This window comes from Mirounga angustirostris, unplaced genomic scaffold (assembly GCF_029215605.1).
Source record: "Mirounga angustirostris isolate CCGP_5_RB_7025 unplaced genomic scaffold, mMirAng1.0.hap1 SCAF_10, whole genome shotgun sequence".
NCBI lineage: Eukaryota > Metazoa > Chordata > Mammalia > Carnivora > Phocidae > Mirounga > Mirounga angustirostris.
Genome location: NW_026991718.1, coordinates 137,730,555 through 137,753,860, shown reverse-complemented (window position 1 = coordinate 137,753,860; position 23,306 = coordinate 137,730,555). Strand labels below are relative to the sequence as shown.

Sequence of the window (23,306 nt, the reverse complement as noted above, 5' to 3'; positions counted from 1 at the left end):
CTTATCCAGTGTCAGCACCCGTCTGCTCACAGTGTGCAGCCCTTTAAAAACAGGTTTGTGAAGAATAAAGCAAGGAACCAGGTTCTGTAGGGTCATTGCTGACAATGGGGGGCAGCAGGGGCTGAGAGTGGGGGGACAGGAAGGGCTGACAGTGGGGGCAGGAGGGGCTGAGATTGGGGGTGGGGGCCAACAGTGGGGGGGCAGGGGGTCGACAGTGGGGTGCGGGGGGCAGACAGTGGGGAGCAGGGGGGCTGAGAGTGGGGGCAGGAGGGGCTGAGAGTGGGGGAGGAGGGCCAACAGTGGGGGCAGGAAGGGCTGACAGTGGGGGTGCAGGAGGGGCCGACAGTGGGGGGCAGGGGGCTGACAGTCGGGGGCAGGGGCAGGAAGGCCTAACCTGTTCTGGCATGGCAGGGCTGTGGGCAGGGTGGGCATACCACAGCAAGGGTCACAGAGAAGTGGGAGGGGGTGGAGGGGTCTGGGGTCTAACTCCGGTTCGCCCTGGCCAGGCACCTGCCCCAGCAGCCCTCCCTCACCTTCCATGTGGGGCTGCATGAACCGCAAACCCAGCCTCTGGGAGCCCGGGCTCCTATATACCAGCCCACACCTGTGCTTCCCGTACCGGGGATGGAGGCTCCCACCTTGCCCTCGAGGAAACCCGTCACTGTCCTGGCTACCCCAGCTACTCAGCCCCGATGCTGCCAGGATCCCAGAGAGTCCCTGAAACCTTCTCCTATTAGAGGCCCAGAGCCACCGGATTCCCTGCAGGAAATCCCAGTAAAGGGTGTGGTTGGAAAACCAGGCAGCAAGTAGCAGGGCGCTGCACCCCCTTCTCCGCCCCCTCCTGCCTCCCCGGGCCAGGGTGGCCTGGTAGGCAATGGAGAGAGGGACAGAGGGACAGCTCGGGGTTTGTGGGGGCTGGACCCCAGATGGGACCTCTCAACATGTCGGTCTCAAGATGTCAGGCCTTTGCCCCATCCATGCTCCACTGCCCAGGATGCAGAGGTATCCTTATCTTTGGCTTCAGCAAACCCCTGAGGGCACCTGCCCCGGAGTCCTTCTGGAAGCTTTCCTCAGGTCAGCCCTCTGCCCCTGCTCCAGTCCCACCCTCAGATGGACAGGGAGGTGGGTACCAAGTCTCCAGTCTGCTTTTCCCTCAGCGGGGAGCTCTGCAGCCCCCAGGTTTGCTGTGGACGCTCTGGACCTGGGGACTGGACGGGTTCGGGGGGGGGGGGCTCTCCCAGGTGCCCCCGGCAGCAGAGGCAGCTTCCCCTGGGGGCACCTCTGTGGTCCGTTCCCTCTGACCCTACCACTTTGGGGCTGGCAAGATAGAAGCAGTCTCCCTCGATTCTGGAAATCCCAAACTTGCACCGTTTGGCTAATTACAAAGTGGAAGGAAGGAAGTGGCTCTGAAAGGGGGATTTGCTGCCTGAGCCGAGGGGCAGATGATCGGCAAGCGTGGGTCTGTGCATCTGGGCACAACCGTCCGTGGGAGCAGAAGCCTGGACCCGGGGGCTGGATGGGCTGGAAACTTGGTACCCACATCCCTGTGCATCTGAGGGTGGGCATGGAGCAGGGGCAGACGGGTCGACCCCTGAGGAAGGAGGAGGAGGCCAGGCGTCCATTGCCTTGCTCATCTGCACCCCATGTTTGAAATTCTTGAAACAAAGAATTATCCATGAGTTGCTTATATAATTAAAGAGAAACACGAAGGTAAAAATAGCAATCACATGCTTATTCTGGAAATATTGAGAATACTGAAAATACAAAGAAAATAAAAGTCACTGTCTGAACCCATTCAGTGGCACTACTGGGCCCGTTTCTGGATCTGACCTTGCCCTGAAGCTACGCAAGGTCTCACCACGGGGTGGGTGGGGGAGCTGGACCCCTGCACGTTTCTTTGAAAGGCACTGTGACTCTACAGTTGTTTCAAAGTAAGCAGCTGAACGGCCGTCAGCCTCTCCCTCTGAGACATCAGCACTATTACTGCCCCATGGTTGACTCCCAGACGTGCCCTGCTTACCCACTACCTGCCCACGTTTCTCAGTTAACTTTGTCAGTTTTCCGTCAGTGTCTCCGATGGCTCAGCTCTTTGACCTCAGGGGTGCCGTATCTTTACTGCGAAATCTCCCCAGGTGAAAGGATGCCAGACGGGAGATGGGGTGAGACAGGTCACCCCAGTCATTTACCGATGGGGGTCTGAAGACGACCCAGGACCCGCGCTGTTTGCTCTGGAGCCAGACAAGACTCCCGCTCTGCCTGAGAGATTCAGAGTCAGCCGGGTGTGGACGGGAATGTCCCCGAATTCTCCCCACCAGTGTGAGGGGCTGGCCTGTCAGAGTAGGAGAGGGGCCAGCTCAGCATCACCACCCACAGTCCCCGCCTCCCCCAAGCCCACACCCACCTGAGAATGTTCTCACACGTAAGCTGTGTGACATGCTGTCCGCCCAAGCCTGGCTTTCCTTGGAGATGATTGGGGTCAGGACGCCTGGGCGGGCGTGCCGACCTACTGGACACATTCCCCTGGAGTGAGGCTTCTGAGGCCAGGTGAAGGCCGGTCCACACAAGGGAGGGGCAGGGGGAACTGAGTCCTTGGCACTTGGGCACAGCCTCATCTCCCCTGCTGCCCAGGCCAGGAGGCATCCCATAAACTCCTCTGAGATGGGGCAGGGGACCCCCTCTCTGTGCACCCCTTCTCCTGGCTGAGAATAGGGCTCCATGAGCTCTCCCCTGGGGGGGTCCGGAAGCCTGGCTGTCACAGGAGCTCCCCTCCTGTGGCCACAGAGCCCCAGGCAAGCACAGGACAGGCCCATAGAGGCTTTGGGCTTCTGAGGGGGCAAGAACAGGTGTGGGAGGGTGGGGGCAGAGCCGCTGGTGATGGGACCCCTGCCGCCACGTCCACGCTGCTGTCCACATCAGAGCCTTCCCAGCTCCTGCCTGGTGGCCCGCACTCCATCTAAGAGCCCACTCTGACCCAGTGCTGCAGCTGGGCCCCTCGCTGATGGTGATGGGGGACTCTGTCCTCACAGCTGTGGCCAGCAGAAAGCACACACGGCCTCGTGGCCATCTGCACCATCTCACTGAGCGGGGCTGGCCATGGATGACCAGGGCGGGAGGGCGAGAACCGCAGCAGACGTGGTCCTCAGAGCCCAGAAGGGTGCCTGGCCACGGTGCCACAAGGACCTGCGGGAGGAAGGGGCCCAGGGAAGAGAACGAGGGGGGAAGGATCTCTCCGAGGAGGCTTCTGTGTCATCCCGCCTTCTTCACCCCTGCGTCTTACCTTGAGTTCTCCAGAGCAGACCCTGGGGTATAAGTGCTTTCTGGGGTCACTGCAGGAAGCATAAGGAGGGAGTGGGCAGGTCACTGATACTGGGGGGTGTTCCTGAGGGTTCATTGCCGCGGCAGCCGTGCTGGGAGCCTTGGAGCCTGCGGACCCCAGGGGCAGCCGGACTGGCACATGGGCTCTGGGGTGAGGGGGCCAGAGGGAGCCACGGGCAGAGCCGCCAGAGGCCAGCAGGTGGCGCGGGGAAAGGCGAGCACCAGCTGTGGGGCTCAGGGCTTCTCCCCGCCTGCTGAGGATGAACCTGCGGGACCTTAACCGAGCTGGGGGCCCACTGGACCGCACCGGACCCCACTGGACCCACAGCTTCAGGGCTGCCTCGGTGGGCCAGCCCGAATCACCTCAGGCTCATTGGATCAGATTATTTCCTGGCATGTGTGGGCCCAGGCCTGGGCAGGACAACTGGCCTCTCCATGAAAACAGTTCAGTACGGATGAGCCTGGCTTCTTCCTGCCCATTCCCTGAGCCCAGGTGCCCCTCAGAGCTGAGCCAGGAGGATGGGGGGTGGACCGAGGGTGTGTTGCACAGCTTGAAGGGGAAGGAGGGGTGATGAGCAGCCGCCTTGTTGCCCCACTGCCCGGAAAGCCTGGGATGTCCACTGGCCAGCTCTGCCGTCTGCAACCACCAGGGCATCAGCTGGAACCTTGAAAGATCCCGTATCTGGGCCCAGATTCCAGCCTAGGGACTCGGGGAATTGGGCTCAGCTTTGGGGACGGCTGGATCAGGGAGCTCGACCCACCTTTGGTAGGGGGGCTCCAGGGAAAGCAGAGCTGACAGTTTGCACCAGTACACAGGTCCCAAATTCCCCAACCCCGTGCAGGCAGAGCTCAAGGGTTGAGGGATTATAGGGGCGCAAAACCTTTTTCTTTCTATCTCTCCCTCACTTTGGATTTTCAGACTCACGAAGAGGCATCGCTTGGGGCCGGCATCTCACACGCAGGTCAGCACGGATCCTGCAGACAAGTGATGACTCAGCTGAGCCCCAAGATCCCCCAGAGTGAGTGTGATGTTCAGGGGAGCCACAGAAGGGAGGGACAGACCACCCAAGAGTCTAGGGCAGGCTTGGGAGAGGAGGTGAAGCAGGGGCTGAGTGTGCCTGTCAGAGATTGGGAAGAGTATCACAGGGGGGGGGGACGTGCCTGTAGTTGGTTGTCGTGGGGACTGGAGGCATTTGAAGGTGCAGGCCTTGTGTGGGGCAGGTCATGGGGACCCTGGAGCCAGCTGAGAGGTGCTATCTGAGCAGCGTTCGGCTGGTGATGGTCACCCAGGCTCCGCAGACACCCTCCTTGGTGAGTCTGATGTCTGGGCCCGGGGTTTGCACGCCATGCATCATCCCTGTGGTCGGGACCCTCAGGTGCAAGTGACAGAAACCGAAAGCTTCAGCAGACATGAAATGTATTGGTTCCTGTGGCCAAAAGCGCAGAGCTGGACTGCTTCCAGCTTGTCTGGACGGGCCTGCTTCTCCCACTCTGGGTCCTGCCCTCTGTGTCCAACTACTTCCAGGCCAGCATGGCCACTGGCAGCCCCTGTGTGCACGGCTTAGCACCAGGGGAAGCTTCTCATCTCCAGACCCAGGCACTGTCCCGGCTGAGGCTCCGACGGGGCCAGGTGAGGTGCCACCTCCAAACCACAGGGACCAAGGGGAGTCTCCCCAAAAGAAAAGCAGGATGTGCCCTGTTCTTCATTTTTGCCTCACCTGCCCACCCTCCCCAGGCACCTGGTCCAGCCCCTACCCCCAGCTTTCTGACCACTGGCTTCTGTAGTCCCCTCTCCCTGCGAACCCCTGGTGCAGAGTCCTCATGGTGCCTGGAGGCCCTGTGACCCAGGCCTGCCCTCAGGGCATTCCACCGCACTCAGAAGGGCCAGCGCTTGACGTTTCAACCTCTGCGGTCACCATCTTGATATTCTTAATATTTTTGTCCTTGAACTTGTGTCTTGTAAAGTGACATCCCATGGGATGATGTGTTGGGGGTTTGGGGGTCTCCCTGTTCCCCTTCCCCTAGGACAGATTCTTAGCTGTCCACTCCACTGTCCTCTGCCAGGTCACCGCTACTGCCCGTCCCCCCAGCAGGGGTCTGGGTGTGAACATGGAGGGCACCCAGTCACAAGCATGGGCTTGGGGAGCCTATGAGGGCCTGTGTTCCCCCTCTGAACACCCCCTGCCCCAGGGAGTGTGACCTTAAGCAGCAAATAATAAATGTCATGACAGGCCCAGAGACAGATGGCAGAGAGTGAGCCCAGGTGTTCACCTTGCACAGAGCCAGCTGTGCTGGGCCCTCCTGGGCTGAGAGCTGCCCCCCCCTGCCAGGTGAGGGGAGCCCCCCCGACCGAGCCGTGCAGGGTGATTTGCCACAGCCTCATCTCATTGCCAAGGTTAATGCCGCCTGAGCTGGGACAACAGTGCAGAGCACCCCAGCTCCCACTGTCGCATCGACCGCCAGCAGGGTGCCTCTATATCCTGCCCCCACACCGGTGAGACATCTGGGTGACCACCTGGCACTGTCTTTGGGGACCGAGGAAGCAGAAGATGCCACTGGCAAAGTGGAGTTAAGATTCTAAAAGCTCAGCTCCTGGAAAAGCAGGGAAGGAGCTGACCAGCAGAGACTGGCATGGGGAGGGGTGCGGCCGGCACTTCGGGAAGTCATGCAGAGGGGGTGGAGCTGAGGGTGCCCGCTGAGGACAGGACAGACTGCTGGGTGCCATGGATGGTTAAAGTCCTCCAGCTGGCCATGGGTTCACTGTGTGGCCCCGGTGAGCTCTCTAACTTCTGGGAGGCTCAGCTGCTCCTGGCCCCCAGAGCTGCTGACGCCTCACTGGTCTGCTCTCAACCCGTTATCGTGCACCTCCCCGCGCCAGGCTGTCTACCCGCACTGCACGCAGCAGTGGATACCAGCCCGGCCTGGCCACGGGGAGCTGCCCTTCCAGTGGGCATGCAGCTGCTTTGCATCCTGGCTCCAAGTCCTAGCTGACGAGCTGCTGCCCCCCGAGCCTCTGTGCTGGACGGGGCCCCGGAGGCCTTCCTGAGGCCAGACCAGCGCCCCTCCTGGCTGTCTCAGCTCTAACCCAAGGTGACCTGTTTATCCCCATCTGTCTCCCTTCTGGGTCACAGGGCAGCATCTGGCTCATTCTCTGTCCCTGTGCGTGGTTCCTTGTACACAGCAGGCGCTCAATGGCTAAGCTGAGCCACTTTTCAGGCTGCGTCAATGTTCCCCAGTCCCCTTGCCAGCTCCTCAGGGCAGAGACTGCTGCATACCCTCAGCACCCCACATAAGCAGGTACTCAATGAACACTTATGGAATGAACGACCCAATTAAATATTTAAAAAGAGGAGGTTTCGAACCTGTAAAATGCTGTGACTCACAGCAGGCATGTCAAGGTTACTTCTGGGGGTGGGGGGGCACATGTCTGGAGAACATGAGCAGGTTTTTTGGGGATGAAGCAGTTCCACGGAAAGCTCCACAGAGGAGGGGGTTTCCGGAAGGAGGCCCCTGATTAGGAATAAACTTGGAGTTTAGCTGAGGTGACCAGAGAGCGACTGGATGCTGGTATGGGTGCTTTCACTACTCATTGGGTGGACAGGTGTCGTTTGCAGCCCCCCAAAGGCCAGTTGTTGGGTGAGCTATGTCCAGCCGCCAGCGGAGAGTTTGCTCCAGCCAGGCAGTCACCTGCACTCAGGGCCACCAGCTGTTAGGCCCCGCCCCCAGCTTGGATGAGTCCACGCAGCCTCTTTTGGGAGCCATGGGCCACATCTGACACAGCGAATCCACCTGGGCGGGGATGCTCAGTGCAGCCTGAGCCTGAACAGCCCAGGAATGACCTTGGGAGGGACGAGGGTAGCAGTGGGTGGTCACTGATCGCTTCAGGGAGATGCAGAGCTGTGTGCAGGGGACAGACAGACCCATGCGTACATGTGCAGTCCGGGTGGAGGGCTAGGGAGTGCGACTGCGGATGTCTCCCACCTTGTACCTTCAAGTACAAAGATGGGGTTTTGCCTTAGCCTGAGCTGCCCATGGCCCAAGTATATCAAGGTGCTGGACCCAGATTCATCTGCAGGGCATCACATCTTCCTCGGGGCCTTGTGCCCAGCCTGCCTTTCCCATCCTTAGGTCAGACAGGGCCCCAGGGAGACCCAACGATGAGCAATGTGGTGCAGTGGACTCCCCCATGGCCCACCCACCTGCTGGAGCCATCTACACCTCCTCCTACAGCCGCTAGAGATGTTGTCTGGTACCCCACTGATCCTGTCTCTCCAGCGCCGGTGTAGTCTCTGAGCCTGTCTTGGGATCCCACTATGATCCTAGCAGTCTCCATCTACCCTGCTTAGTGCATAACCTGCCTGCTGGCATCCCCCTTGGCCCTGCTTTGGAGAGCGATCTTCTGATGCCCACCTGCCTGGCTCCCCACCGTGAACCAGCATCCTAGGCCTCTCTCCTTCATCAGAACCCTGGGCTTGTGAAGGTTACAGGAGTGAGCAGGAGAGAGAGCGAGGGGAAGGAAGAAGAGACCCATCTGGAAGCCAAGGTAGGAAGCGGCCACAGGGGCTCTGGAGCTGGGAGCAGGGTCCAGGCTGGGGGCCCTACACTGGGAGGGGTGGGGGTGAGTGAGGAATAGAACTGGACTCCTTTCAGGAAGTCGGAGCCAAGAGGGGCTGTCCATCCTTAACCAGAGACCAAAAGGCCCCGTGCCCCTCCTGGACTACGGCACAGTGTGGGGCTGAACTCTCTTTTCCTCCCCATGGTGAAATTGGGGTCAAGACTCCAACACGCAAACCGGTGACAAACTAGAGACCCAAGAGAGCGCTGGAAAAGCAGGACCCTCAAGGAGGCCCAAGTACAGGGCTCCCCAGGAACAGCCGTTGCAGAAAGCAAGGACACAGACAAAACTTGGGAAGCCCAGAGGTGCAGCCCCAACGGCCGCAGAGCTCCACTGAGGGTGCCCCTCTGAGGAATGTCTGCGGGGCGTCTGGGTGAGCGGCAGGGTAGTCTGGGGTCCAGCCTGCCGTAAGCGGCTTCAGGTAGGTGGTCGTGCTCGCCGGCTCAGCTGCTTCTTCAGACCTCGGGGATACGCACAAGGCGCCAGGGGCTGAGGCGGGAGGGGCGCACCGAGGAGCCCAGCCGCTAACCACCCGCCGCTTCCCGCTCGGCCCCCCGCCGCCCGCCCGCAGGTCGCCCACGTGACTTCCCGGGCTCGCCCCGCCCCCGCCGCGCCATTCCGAGACCCGGGCGCGAGATCCGTCCCGCCGGGCGATGGCGCGCAGGCGCGGCCGTGGCGGCCTGTCGGCGCTCCCGGCCTGCTCTGCGCGCGCTGACGTCGCGCAGCCTCGTCCCTCGCCGTCGCCGCCGCCGCCATTGGGGTCGGCTCCTCGGCAGTGCGTCCCGTCCAGGCTTGTTGCCCTGCGCCGCGCCCCGCGAGCGGCCCGCGCGCCCAGTGGTCGCCGCCGCCGCCGCGCGGCCGGCGCCCGGGGAGGAGGCGGCGGGCCCTGGGCCGCGAGAGCGCGGGTGACAGGCCCGGCCTCGCGGGGAGGCCCGAGCCGGCGGGCGCCTCGGCCCCGCGCCTCGCCGGGCTGTTCATGAAGCATGTCGGCCACCAGCGTGGACCCCCAGGTAGCGGGGCCGGGGGCCGGGGGCGCGGGGCGTCGGGGGCGTCGGGGGCGCCGGTGCGCGCGGGGCCCGTTCGGGCCGGAGCGCGCCGCACGCCTGGGACGGGTGCTCGTGAATAACTTTGTGTTTCCCTTCTCCCGGGTTCCGTCTGCACGCACGTCCCGGCCTGCGGCGACGCAGAGAACAAAAGGACAAGATACTAAAGGTGAGCCAGGTGGGCACGGGCTGTGCAGGTCCCGGGGAGGCGGAGGGGGGGCAGGAGCCCCCCGAGCGACAGCGGGCTCTGCGGGGGAGGGAGAGGTCCAGGAAGGGCATCTGGAACCGGAAACTTTTCTCCGTGTGCTTCCGGGAGATAAAATTTTAGGTTGTAGCGTTTGGGGAGGTTTGGCAGTCTGAAAGCGGGCTTTTCAAGGAGAAGTAAACAAATGGGCGGTCCGAGTGATCCCCCTCGTCCCCACTGCAGGGGGCGGGTCGGAGTGGGGGGAGGGAAGGAGGCGGCGGGGTGGGGGTGGCGGGCTGGCTGCGGGCGCGCTGGGCGGCTCTGGGGCCACCCTGCCAGCTAGCTCGGGACCCCAGCACTTACAGCCCTTGCTTTGCGAGTCTCGGGTCATCTCTTGTGATTTTGTGGCTTCGGATAAACCCCCGAAACTCCGGGGCAAACCCGCAAGTGACACTTCATGTTTACCGGGTAGGCGGTTTTTAAGCAGTGTGTGTTACTCGGGTGTAACCAAATACGGTGCATCGTGTTTTAAGACTGGAAAAGGCCCAACGCTTTATTTACCTTTGCTTTCCCTTTTTGGCTGAGCATTGTAACAGTGGAAAGTAAGTGGGGAGCGGGACAGCAATGAGTTCAGAAAGGTCATCCAGTTACAGCCCCTCCCAGCTGAGCCGCAAGCTCCCTGGGTCTCTGTCCTGCACGCGCTGTGGGGCCTGTGGAAGCACCCACCTCTGTTTGGCCTACATAGTCTTCCCAGACCACGCCTTGCGTTATTTTGTCTGCACTTGCATCTTGTCAACTTCTACCAAACTATGACTAAATCTTTATCAAAAACACTCAAAATTGGGACGCCTGGGTGGCTCAGATGGTGGGGCGTCTGTCTGCCTTCCGCTCAGGTCATGGTCCCAGGGTCCTGGGATCGAGTCCCACATCGGGCTCCTGGCTCAGCGGGGAGCCTGCTTCTCCCTCTCCCTCTGCCTCTCTCCCTGCTCATGCTCTCTTTCTCTCTCTGTGTCTCAAATGAATAAATAAAATCTTCAAAAAGAAATTCTAAAAAATCAAAATTATCAGAAGTTCTGCATCACCATTGTAGGTAGTTATGTAAATATCAGTGGGATACTGATCGTGTTCTTTTTTTAAATAAAAGCGACTTCTAGGAATTGATGGATGTAGACTTTACAGCTTTTGATTTCTATGCCTAAAAGTGATTTTCTTTAATTCAGAGATAATATTTTTCAATTTCTTCTTCTAGTGCAAAATGGTTCTTTGCATCAGAAGGATACGGTCCATGACAATGACTTTGAGCCCTACCTTTCTGGACAGTCAAATCAGGTGAGTTGTTGTTGTTTTTAATAACCTACTTTCTGTGTTAGTTTTTCTTGAGTTTTGTAATGTACCTTTACTGTTACGTTTCTGACTTTATTATCCTAACAACCAAGAAGCACAATATAAAACATTAGAAGTAGCATGCTGACGACTTGCTTGGACGAGTAGCCTTGAGCTACATGTGGGGCATGGGTGGGGCTGCTGTGCTCTCTGGAGGAAACAGTGTCTCATGGGGGCGGTATGCACGTGGACTTCTCTTGGTCTCAGCATTGGTGACTCAGTGATGCACTGCTTTCGGCAGAGTGGAGGTGTGTGGAGTTCTTTGAAACTTCCTGGTGAGTTGTTTTGGCTCTGGGCATTAGAATTGTGGTGTAGGAGAGCATCTAAGAACCAAGCTCTGGCGTCAGACTTTGGCCTTGGGTTCAAATCTTTGCTACATCGCTGACTCCATGACACTTCCTCAGGTGGCTTGCCTTCTCTGTGTCTCAGGTCCCTTTTCTGTGGAACTGGTTGTGGTAACTGCTCATATAAAATTGTTAGGAGGGTAACAGTAGGTGGGCCACATGAAGCTCCAGCTGGTAGCTGTGCAGGCCCCGGTAGGTCACAGCTGCCCGTTTCTTAGATACGTGGCACTACAGATGTTTTGGACTGAAACATTCTTTGAGGTGTGTGTGTTGTAGGATGTTTAGCAGCCTTCCTGGCCTTCATCCACAAGATGCCATTAGTAACTGGCTCCCCTACACACACACCAGCGGGACAACCAAAAATGTCTTGGCAGTGTCTCCTGGGGGCCGGCTTGCCCTTGTTAAAACCACCAGGCTAGTTGAAGTGTAGGTTTAAGCATGATGTCTACCACTTTTTTTTTGAGAGAGAGAGAATGAGAGAGAGAGAGAGCACAAGAGGGGGAAGGGTCAGAGGGCGAAGCAGACTCCCTGCTGAGCAGGGAGCCCAATGTGGGACTCGATCCAGGGACTCCAGGATCATGACCTGAGCCGAAGGCTGTTGCTTGACCAACTGAGCTTCCCAGGCGCCCCATGATGTCTACCACTTTTTAAATGTACTATGTTTGTTTGCTTTAGAATGAAACCAAGTTTAGCCTCTTCTTGCAGAGGAATAAAGTTATTTTGCCTCTTTTTTTCCCTAGTCTGCTCTTATCTAAAGTGTCTTAGAACTTAGAACTTTTCCCCATTTTTGTCCTTCTTATTGCATTGAGCAGGTCAGCAGCAAAAACACCCAGGAGACTCTTTATAGAGCACCAGCCCCCCCCCCAAGAATCCGCCCCTCCTCTGGGCAGGACCAGGTGCTGCAGAGGAGAACTGCCCTGGCCTCAGTGATGCATTGCCAGAGATAATGGCAGGCAGTTAAATGGACTTATTTTATCTTGGTATCTTATTTGTTCCTTACGTGATTTGACTATCATAGCAGTAGGGTGTTCTAAGTTTTAACCAGAGAAAAGTGGTGGGGGGATTGCTTCAAATACACTTGAAGTGTTTTTATAAGGCAGGAGCTTTCATGTTAATTGGGAGGCCTTGGTTGGAAGTGGAGCAGATGATTTTCCGTCAGGAGGGTAGTTACAGCTATTCACCCTGGGGAAGCCAGCTGCGAAGACCGCTCTAGGTAGACGCTCCATGAACAGCCATAAAACAGTCGCTGTTTGTCCCGGCTGTTAGCGTGTGTAGTTTTCAGCAAGATGGTTAATCAGCACATTGCTTGAGAGTAAATCCACGTTCTTGGCTGCGAACAGGTTTTCCAGAAACACTCCACTGTTGGAGTGTAGGAAGCAGGTAACACTGGAGAGCTCTTAGATCCTAATTCTCCTGGTCCTCTTGTTCTGTGGATGAAGAAGAGGCCTGGTTTGCCCAAGTGATGGAGCCAGTTTGTGGCAGAGCTCCGTTCCCCAGTGATGGGGTGGGAGGGTGGGGGGACGTGTCTCTTCCCACCACGGCAAGGGCTCCTTTTGTGCTTGTGTCTGTTGCTCCTTTCTTCTTGGGGGGAGGGGGGCACCATGCAGTGTGGCCTCCTTGCAGACAAGTCCCTGGGGATGGATGACACGTCCAGTTTTGGACTCTGCTGGTGAAGATTGCTGTTGAGGAAAGAAAGCGCCTGCATGCTGGTCGTCCGGGTCTCGGATTGAGGGTACGGCTGCTGCTGAGTGAGTGAGAGAAGTGGTTTGGGTGGCCAGGAGCCGCACGCCTGCAGTCGCCCGCCGTGTGCTCGTCTCGAGTGACAGGCTGCACGTATGTGAAGGTGCACACAAGTGACTCGTCCTGTGCGCGGCCACCACGGTGAAGGCGGTGGGTAGAGCCGGCAGCCCCGCGGTGCTTTGTGGTTTGTTTCACCCAGATGTTTGTAGTAGCAAGTTGGAGCCTCTTTCGGTTTTTGTGTTTGAAGTTTTAATACCTGGGATGATTAGGAAAGTGTTTCAGAGCAGGCCTTTCAAGTTAATTTAACTTGGAATGCACTGTAACGGAAGTGTTGTCCTCGGGGCAGGTGATTTTTTTTTTCCCACAGAAAAGTCTCGGGACACTGCTTCTGGTGTGTTTTTTTTTCCTTCCTAGTTGCCCCCAGGACCATCCTACATTGACGTAGCAGCTCTGGATCCCCTTGTGTGACATGGAACACGTTTCAGTCAGCTTTAGGGAATGGTGGGGGGAGGGAGAACCCTGGGGAGCAGAGGGGCTCTGGGTGGGGCTTTAGGGGAGGGGTTATGGAGGGGCTCTGGGTGGGGATTCTGGGGGAGGAGGGTTCTGTGGGGGGATTCTGGGGGAGGGGTTCTAGCTGAGGATTCTGGGAGAGGTGGCTCTGGGTGGGATTCTGGGGGAGGGGCTCTGGAGAAATTCTGGGGGCAGCATTCTGGGTGGGGATTCTGGGGGAGGGGCCAGGCAGTATGGGCACTATGGGAGTTAAGCAAGGGCAGCTGGGACTACGTACTCAGTTGTCAACACATTGGTTTGCCTGGTCATGTGAGACAGGGACAGAAGGGAACAGGAGTAAACTTTCCTAGTTTTTTCTCAATAATTCAGTTGTGCTGTCAGTGTTAATAGGACATGTTCACTTTATAGGAATGTTGTGTAAACTCTCCTGTTCCGAGTCTCAGTGCTGGTTGCTCGTAGTTGGTTTCAGCTCGTCCTGAAGCATTGTTCTGGAAAGCAATGCCAGCTGTCACCCCGGTGCAGGGAGGCCTGCTCTGCACTTGGAGCAGGACCACCTGAGTGCTAGCGGGGGGTGCTTTAGGGTCAGGGTGTCCTGGGCTCTCTGTGTCTCTTCGTGGACCTGGTACGCCAGCTCTCAGAAGTTACCTCCTGGTTAAGTTGAAATTTGTACCTCCTTACGCTTTGCAGGGAGCTTCTGTCTGGCCTGGAGAGGTGTTCGGTTTATAAAGACAAACTCGTCTTGAAAATTGTGCTCAGCTGTCGCCCAGGGTTTCTGGCAGGTTGGGGGATTTCGCCCACCAGCACAAAGCCAGGCTACACCGATGCCCTGTTGGTGGCCTATGTCACATGAAGAGCCCGTGAGCCCCGTGGCTTATGGCTCGCTCTGTGCTGGGCCGTCGTGGTGGGCTTGGGTGACAGGAGGGGCTGGCGAGGAGTGCATGGTCTTGTAGGCTGTAGCCTCCAGTGATGCCAGCCAGCCAGTGGGGACAGGTCATCACGGAGTGCGGCTGGCGGGGCCTAGTGGGATCTTTGCGTACTTCTCGTTGTCTCCTTGCTCAAAACTACGTACCTCCAGCTGGAGACCGAGGCACACACCCTCTGTGTCAGAAACCGGGCTCCCTGCACACAGCCCCACCAGGCGAGGGCCTGCAGCCACAGTCCTCTTGCTCAGGGACACACGCAGCCGGACCCGTATCCCCAGGGCTTCCGCCACGTGCACCTGCTGGGCCTCAGAGCTTCGTGCCCAGCATCTGCGTCCCTTTGATCCTTTCCCTGTGTACTTAATTTACTTAAGCTTCAGTTCTGGCCATTCAGAATGAGTTCCTTTTCTTTCTCTTTTAGCGTGGCTAAATTTTTTTAAGTATGAAGAAGTTTGAATTTTAGGGTAGACTATTGTGTTTTATTGTGGTTTTTCAGTGGAAATGACGTGGGGATAGTAGTCACTGGCTTTGAAGTCTGTGTTGTCTGTGCCGTTGGTTCATCCCTTTGGGTGTGGCTTTGGGGAAGCCCCCGAAGAGTCCAGCGCCTGGCAGTGTCTCTCCTCACTTCTGCTGCCTACTCTTGCCCTGCGGATGGGTCAGCCTCCCGTTTTTGAGGCCCTGTACTCCACCAAAGGCCGTGTGTAGAATGTGTGCGAGAGCATCGGTCAGGGTGGTGGTTTTACCTGTGTTGTCCTTACGGAGATTTGTTGCGAGGCCGACATGCTGAGGGAAAGCCCGGCGTGTGTTGGCATCCCTGGTACCTGGACTTCTCTTTGGCAGCCCTGGGTGCACAGCGGGCTGAGTAGGCTGCCTGTTTGGTGTCAACGAGCCAGGCTGAGCCGTGGTCAGTGGCAGCGTGTTCCTTGGGAGCAGGCGTTCCGGGCTGCGTCTGGCCTCGTCCGGGGTGGGGCCCCGTCAGTGGGGGTCACATTCCAGATCACCTTCACAAGTGAGTAGAATGTCAGTTTTTCTGGAAGTTGAGGCTGGAGCCATCGGCCCCAACGCATTGCAGGTGGACCGACAGACTGACCGGGGCCGCTGGGAGGAGAGTGTGTGGTCCAGAGAGCAAGTAAGGGGGTGAACACATCCAGGTCTTCTTACAGGATGAATGACTGACTTCACAGAGTTTTGCAGACTGATTTGTTGCTTGGCTTTCAGAGCTTCGAAAGAAAGCTGACCGGTGTAGCAGGAAATAGCTGCCGGTCAGATGGGGTATAGGCAGAAGGTAGGCTCACACACACGGCCTGCCAGGCGCCCCTCGTGCCCCGGTGAGGATGGGCAGCATTGGGAGGAGGCGGGCAGGGCTGGCATGGAGCCCAGCTCCTGGGTGTTGGTGGTGGGCTGCTCGGGGAGTGCCAGGGCCTGTGCGGAGGAGGACCGTGTAAATGCTAGTGCAGGGGTGCACCGCGGTGCCCGGTGGCTCAGCTCCTAGTGGGCCTGCGGCCACCCGTGGACGCTCTCGCTGCAGGACCGCTCCTTCATCTGGCAACCAGAAGTGAGTCTTCGTTGCTTTCGCTATAAGAACATAGTGCTCAAAAAAAACCCCAGCAACATAGTGCTCAGGGGGAGGGGGTTGAGTCCTCACAGCCAGGGCTGACCCTTCGCTCCCAGACACACCCTTGCCTCTGTCTGCCTCCGGAGCAGAGATGCGGGATTCAGGGGATGCCGACCGGGTTGCTTCATCTTTGCCCTGGACAGTCCTGCTTCCGTGGAAGCCACTGAGAACCGCCTCTGCACAGCGGGGTCCGTGGGACTGGAATGCTAGGTTTCTCCACTCACCGGTAGGACTTTAAGTGGTTACTGTAACATATGTTGTCTCGGGTCTTAAGTTATGTCCTGTTATGGTTAAGGGTTAAGTGTGAGTCACGAGTGAGGTACCGACCCTGTGGGAGTCCTGTGCAGAGAGCACCTGGCGTCTCGTGAACTGTCTTTGGATGCTGAGGTCCAGCGACCAAGGCTTTGGTCCATGGGGCTGCCCCGCACCTCGCAGAGCATGTCCTCTGCCCAGACCTGGTGATTTGCTCGCTCTCTTGATTGGCCCCTTCAGGAGGCTTCTTTGAGGGCCCAGGTTGGGTGCGGGCAAACTGAGGGAGAGGTTCTAGGAAAGGGGCCAGAATCACTGAAATCCTTTCAAGGGAGGGTAGCTCCGGCTCTTCCGAGGCTTGTAGAACATCGATGGTGGCCATTTGTTGTCTTTTTTTTTTTTTTAAACTTCCTGAGCATCTTAAGGAGTTTTGTTACAGGGGAAATCGTTAATTCCATTTTAAAAACTGATTTTGGAATAGTCTGCTGTCAAGGAGAGCAGCGAACAGGAAGGAACTGTGATGCTTGAACCCCATGAATCCTCGATGGGACAGGGAGGGGGGAGGTGGCCGTGGGGACTGGCAGCCAGGGGGCTGGGTCGCCACAGGCACGTATTGTGCTGGGACTGCTGGGGGAGCAGCCTGTTCTCCACAGGGTCCTCCAGGGGTCTGCAGAGTTACTCCGCATTCCCACTGCAGGGAAGCGGAGATGCTTGCTTGTCTGGTACTCCAGCCCTCCGTGGCTGCCTCAGCCCAGCTCCCGCCTTGTCAGTCCCTGGGACTGGACGTGGCAGCAGCCACCCTGTGCCAACCGGGGCAGCAGGTCTTCTCACCTGGAGAGAGGTGCGGGGTTGGAGGAGGAGGTCTCTAGCCAGTGCTCTCCATGTAGAACTTCCTGGCTATTTGGGGTGGAAGGTAGGGGAGAGGATGGGGACCAGTCAGAAGATGGTGTCACAGACTGGGAAGCTTGCCGCTGCCCCCCACTCTTGTTTTCCTTTGCAGCCTTTCCACTTTTAGGTCAGCTGCCCTGGGTGGGAGGCCTCCCCCCCCAACACCCCCCAGCACTCACGCCCCACAGGAAACCATTTAAGTCACCCACAGTGGCATGGCCTGGGGGGCCCAGTTCTGGCCAGACCCCCAGTGAGTCTCTCCCCAAGGAGGCGCCTTGTCAGAACTGCTGCCCCCAGGTGTAAATCCGCGCCCTGGGCCGGCTTCCAGAGACTCTGAGATGAGCCCCTGCTGCCTCGAGGGGCGGCCCGGCTGCCACACAGGTGGTTCCTCAGTCAGGGACCCCAGGTTTGGTTGGAGCCCGATGTGAGGGCCTCTCTGGCTCAGAGAGCAGGGAGGACACAGAGTTTTGGTGAAGGAGCTGTCAGAGCCACTGTGAGAGCCCAAGGCGACGCCCAGGACAGGGTGGGGATGTGAGATGGCGAGACCCCTTTGGACTCGGAAGAGGGGGTGGGCTGTCAGGAGAGGCGTGTGGGAAAGGGTATTGCGGGGGCAGGGGGCGGGGACACCCTGGGCGTGTTGAGCAGTCAGCGTGAGACCAGGCTGTGGGGCGAGTGTCCCTGAGCACCCCAGCTTGTCCTGCAGCTCGGAACCTCTCGTTGCCTGTGTGAAGCCGTCTTCGCCTTCTGTGCTGCCCGCGCTGTCGTGTGTGGGTCAGCATCACTGCCTGCCGGATGGGTCGATTCCTCACTCCGGGTCCACTCCTTGGTGGGGGGAGAGGGGACTGCCGAGTAGACTGCAGACAGCCAGTGGTAGAGTGGCTGAGCCTGGTCACGGCAGCTGGACCCAGGACGTCGCAGACGGACACCGGCTTCTCTCAGTCCCGGCTTCGTTCTCAGTCGGTGCTCTTAGCCTTCCCGTCGGCAGGGACGTGCTCTGAAGTCAGCCTGTACTTACGTAGGAAATCCCCTCCGGCTTGTGTCTTGAAAGCGGCCTAACTCATCCCGTGCTTGTTTCCCCAGAGTAACAGTTACCCCTCCATGGCGGATCCTTACCTGTCCAGCTATTACCCACCGTCCATCGGATTTCCTTACTCCCTCAACGAGGCACCCTGGTCTACCGGAGGGGACCCTCCGATCCCATACCTCACCACCTATGGACAGCTCAGTAACGGAGACCATCATTTTATGCATGACGCTGTTTTTGGGCAGCCTGGGGGCCTGGGAAACAACATCTATCAACACAGGTTTAATTTTTTCCCCGAAAACCCCGCCTTCTCGGCCTGGGGGACAAGTGGGTCTCAGGGGCAGCAGGCTCAGAGCTCTGCGTATGGGAGCAGCTACACTTACCCACCAAGCTCTCTGGGTGGCACGATTGTGGATGGGCAGACGGGCTTTCACAGTGACACTCTCAACAAGGCCCCTGGAATGAACAGCCTGGAGCAGGGCATGGTGGGCCTGAAGATCGGGGATGTCACCACCTCTGCCGTCAAGACTGTGGGGTCAGTCGTTAGCAGTGTGGCGATGACTGGTGTCCTTTCTGGCAATGGTGGGACAGGCGTAAATATGCCAGGTTCAAAGCCGACCTCGTGGGCTGCCATTGCCAGCAAGCCGGCAAAACCCCAGCCGAAAATGAAAGCAAAGAGCGGACCTGTAATCGGGGCTGCCCTGCCCCCTCCACCGATAAAGCATAACATGGACATTGGCACCTGGGACAACAAGGGGCCCATGCCCAAGGCTCCGGCTCCCCAGCAGACTCCGGCCCCCCAGTCTGCCCCCCAGTCCCACCCGGTTGTGCAGCCTCTTCCCACTCAGCCTCCCCCTTTGGCCCAGCCACAGTATCCGAACCCTCAGCAGCCACCCCAAACCCGCTGGGTCGCCCCTCGCAACAGAAATGTGGCATTTGGGCAGAGTGGAGGGACCGGCGGTGACGGTAACTCTCCTGGAAATGCCCAGCCTAATTCTGCCCCCACCGTGGAGTCCCACCCCGTTCTTGAGAAACTGAAAGCTGCCCACAGCTATAACCCTAAAGAGTTTGATTGGAATCTTAAAAGTGGACGTGTTTTCATCATAAAAAGCTACTCTGAGGACGACATCCACCGCTCCATCAAGTACTCCATCTGGTGCAGCACCGAGCATGGCAACAAGCGTCTGGACGGTGCGTTCCGTGCCGCGAGCAGCAAGGGGCCGGTGTACCTGCTTTTCAGCGTCAACGGGAGCGGGCACTTCTGCGGGGTGGCGGAGATGAGGTCGCCCGTGGACTACGGCACGAGCGCTGGGGTCTGGTCTCAGGACAAGTGGAAGGGCAAGTTCGACGTGAAGTGGATCTTCGTCAAGGACGTGCCCAACAACCAGCTCCGGCACATCAGGCTGGAGAACAACGACAACAAGCCGGTCACCAACTCCCGCGACACCCAGGAGGTGCCCTTAGAAAAAGCAAAGCAAGTGCTGAAAATTATCGCTTCCTACAAGCACACAACCTCCATCTTTGACGACTTTTCTCACTATGAGAAGCGCCAGGAGGAGGAGGAGGTGGTGCGCAAGGTGAGTCTGGCTTCCTCAGACACGGGCTCTGGAGGCCCCGGGCCAGAGCTGAGGCTGAAGGCCGTGCGCGCTGGGTGGGGCCCGGGGACCGCCAGTTCCCAGTAGCCTGCAGCAGGGGCAGCACGGTCATGGGAGGGTGTGGGCAGCATCATCTGTGCTTCCCAAGCATGGTCCCCAGCAGTGATGTGTAAGTGGAATGTCACTACGTAACTTTTCCGTTTTCAGAGAACATAATGATTGGGACTATAGTGCACAGCCTCTGTCAGGAACACTTAGGAATGACACTCTGTGGCACTGGGGTGGACCAGCGGGGCTATTGGGGCTGCAGGCCCTGCCCTCAGCGGGCGGGAAGCCCTGGTCTAGAGGCCGTTGCTTCTTTCTCCCTCAAAACCCTAGTGTCTTAGTCTGGAACTCTGCATCTAGGTGGTAAAGAGCTGGGGGTGGGGTAACAGTGAGCATTTGGAACCCAGAGTGCAAGCCTCGTAGTGGGCCGTGAGGTTGGCTCTGTTTCCCGCCCTGTGACCGAGAAAGTCCCAGGCCTGAGCTGGCGTAGCCCATGGGAGTGACTGTGTGCTGTAGGAGAACAGGGCTCAGACGCCTGTGAACTGGCCCAGAAATGGGAAGAATGACAGCGTAACACACTTTGTAAAGCTGGTTTGTCTGAGAGAGTTCATCCCAAGTTTTGCTGTGCTTTTCTGATATTAAAATATCCTTTTCTTAAGCTTTGGTTGACAGTAGATGGGTTTGCGGCCCGTTTTAGCTGAAAGGCGCATAATGGGGCACATAGATAACAGTGCTGTTTGCGGTTTTAGAAGCTACACCTGCTGTAGCAAGTTTGTAAGACGTGAAAATGACTTGGTTCCTCTTTCATCGTAGTGGAAAAGAGAGGGGCTTGTCATTATTTCCAGTTAGTGAAAGTCTGTGTTTTAACTCTTTTAGGTATAAAATAAAATACTGAATTGCTGACTTTACAGGGATAGAGCAGAGGTCATTGGTAATGAAGCTGAAGATCCTTGGTGGGTTTTAGGCAGCGCCTGTGCTGTGGTTTATCTTAGATCCTGTGGCACTTGGGTCTTTTCCCGAAGCTCAGTAGGTTCTGGAAGTTGAGGTTAGGGGTAAATTTCTGCCCATGACCCGGTTGGTGTTTTAAGGTTCTAGGGTCCTAAACGTACGTTAGCGAGTGGGGTTTGGGAAGAGGAAGTCTTTGAGTTGGTCCATGGGGTCCTGCCTGCAGGCAGACTGAGGCTGTTCATGGCTTTGAGCTGTCCTCCAGTGAGCTCGAGAGAGAATTGAAATTCCACCAGAACACTGCTGGTGTGCTTCTTCTTAGACCCGTGTCTCCATGTCTCAGGCTGAGTTTAGTTGCAACATTTTAAGGAAGGACCGAGGGGGCTTCTGACCCTATTGATGAGAAGCCAGACAGGCAGACGTGGGGAGAGGTGGGGCTGTGTGTGAGGGGAGACACACCTGGCCAGAGGGGCCTTGCCTCGAGCGGGTGGATGCCGTGGGTGGGTGGCTCTCGGAGGCCTGGTTCCCGTGCTGCCGTGGCCTGGCCAGTGCCGGGGGGGTGCACCGGTCCCAGGCAGGGCCACAGCCCACCGGGCAGCCTGGAACCTCGCTTCTGAGGGAGTGTGTGTGGCATGTTCACTCAGTTTGTTAAACTCTTTTTCTTTTTACAGGAACGGCAGAATCGAAACAAACAATAAGGATGAACCGGCATCTTCTGTGTTCTGACATTTGACTGAAAAAGCTTAAGAACGTGTGCTTGGTGCTGTTGTCTTGTGCAGGGCCTGACTCGTTGCATCTTTATGCTCTTTGTCTTTTATTTTTGCCCAGATGGATCTGCGTTCATTTGTATTTTTCTATGTATTATAGTATTACAGAGCTCACTAATAAAGGAATGTGTTTTGTCCGCTTATTAGTCAGACCTAACGTGAAACACAAGCACCCTTCACGACAGAACAGAAAACCTCATACGTCCCAAAGGTTCTCTTGTTGTTTGGCAGAAGTTATGTTCTTACTCTGAGTCACTGTCACTTAACATCTTTATAGGGGACTTTCTCACCCTTTCTTACTTTCTAGCAAACACGAGAAACCATGGCTTGTTTTGTCATTTACTGTATTCTGTTAAAATACTTCTCAAAATGCTGAAATCAACAGGTTAATGATCACCTTGTTTGGCCAGTTTGCTATTTTTATTGCCCATTATCTGTCTAAAATGCTAGTCTGTCCACTTGACTTTTCTACTAGACAGAAAGATAGATTTGAGTTCTTCAGATTCGGTGAGCATGCTGTGTTGGTGCAGAGTGTCCCTCGCGGCTCCTCGACCCCGGCGGGGCGGATGTGGGGTGGCTGGCGGAGGCCTGGGCTCAGCGGTCAGCCGGGCTCAGCTGTGTGCGGCCATCCTGAGCCAGCTCTTGACTTGCGAGTCCCAGTGCCGTTCTGAGTTGTTTACCCACGACGCTGAGCTTCCCTCGTAGGACCTCCAGTGCAGCTGGTGCTGGGACTGTCCTTCCACGGTGTGCGGCGGGTTTCGTTTTCCTGTCGAAGGGGTGAAAAAAAAAACAAAAACAAAAAACCTTTGAGAAACTGAGTTTGCTGTCCTGTGTTGTGGAATGAGGGACCTTGAAGAACTCGCTGCCACCTGGAGTCTGACTCTAAGCATGAAAATGGTGCTCACGCCTGTCGCCCCAGCACAGTCTGCACGCGCCCGTTGTAGGGGATCTGACTGTTTAGAGAGCAGGTACCTTCTGAAAACTATTTACTCCAAAAGACCCTCTGAGTTCAAGTTTAAGCTGTATTATTTAGACTTGTATTGAGAACGTGTCATTCTCTGAACTGTTACCGCCTGTACGGAGTCACGGACAACATCGGATAACTTTTCCTCTGGAGAATACAAGCCTTAATAAACAATACCTATTTAGCAAGTCTGCTGTCCTGTCATTCTTAGCTGCGTCTGAGACGCCATCTCTGTTGTCTGCAGCAGGGAGCCAGTAATCCCCCGAAACCGCACAATATCCTAACTTCACTCACCCTGCGCTATGCTTTGTGGAAAAGATTAAAGGAACTTTTTTCTTTTTTTTTTTTCAATTTTCTCTAGCCCAGTATGGGGCTTGAACTCAGGACCCTGAGATTAGGAGTTGCATGCTCTACTGACTGAGCCAGCCAGGCAACTTCGTAAAGATCCAGTTCTCACTCAGTGTGTAGTCCCCTGAACATATTGCAAGCCTTTTCAGACGTAAGCGAAGTTGCAGGAGTTCCGTGAGCGTCCTGCGTCCACTGCCCGGTTGCCCACACTGACCTTCCTCCGTCCACTCGTCAGCTGCAGACACCAGCACACTCTCCCTAAGTCAGCATGTGCATCAGGAAGTTTCATGCTTGGGGCGCCTGGGCGGCTCAGTCGGTGAAGCATCTGCCTTCGGCTTGGGTCATGATCCCAGGGTCCTGGGATCGAGCCCCACATCGGGCTCCCTGCTCCGCGGGGAGCCTGCTTCTCCTCCTCCCCGCTTGTGCTCTCTCTTGCTTCTCTTGCTATCTCTGCCTCTCTCAAATAAAATCCTTTTTAAAAAAGGAAGTTTAATGCTTGTACAGTTTGTTTTACTGTTGCAGTAAAATTTACAGACAGATGCAGAAACCTTAAAAGTTTTGAAGTTTGAGATAGAGTTAAGGACACAGGACGTGAGCAGCACCCCAGAACACTTTCTCCCATGCTTTCCTGGGTACATGCCCCGCCAGGACCCGGTCGTCGGTGTGTGGGCGTGGCAGGTGAACACAGGAAGCCCAGCCCTGCGCCCTGCCAGATTGAGCTGGGGATTTTCCACTCCCCACCTGGTGAGTATTCTACCCGTTTACAAATGCAGCTCTGTTTGCTCAGAATGATTTCTCGGATTTTACTTTGG

General features: G+C 57.0%; 1 protein-coding gene across 1 annotated transcript; it reads left to right on the top strand.

The window, feature by feature from the left end:
* Nucleotides 1–8,667: 8,667 nt before the first annotated feature.
* On the top strand, nucleotides 8,668–22,334 carry YTHDF1 (YTH N6-methyladenosine RNA binding protein F1). The gene is made up of 5 exons (XM_045886094.3): nucleotides 8,668–8,940; nucleotides 9,118–9,142; nucleotides 10,407–10,486; nucleotides 17,887–19,407; nucleotides 21,087–22,334. The coding sequence occupies exons 1-5, from the start codon at nucleotides 8,914–8,916 to the stop codon at nucleotides 21,111–21,113; spliced, it is 1,680 nt and encodes a 559-aa protein (XP_045742050.1). The 5' UTR covers nucleotides 8,668–8,913; the 3' UTR covers nucleotides 21,114–22,334.
* The last annotated feature ends 972 nt before the right edge of the window (nucleotides 22,335–23,306 follow it).

What these genes read in the sequence shown, in the direction of transcription:
- YTHDF1 (XM_045886094.3), top strand. Translation starts at nt 8,914, where the DNA reads ATGTCGGCCACCAGCGTGGACCCCCAG. An exon ending in CCACCAGCGTGGACCCCCAG is followed by an intron (nt 8,941 to 9,117) that starts GTAGCGGGGCCG and finishes GCGGCGACGCAG; the next exon opens with AGAACAAAAGGACAAGATAC. An exon ending in AAAAGGACAAGATACTAAAG is followed by an intron (nt 9,143 to 10,406) that starts GTGAGCCAGGTG and finishes TTCTTCTTCTAG; the next exon opens with TGCAAAATGGTTCTTTGCAT.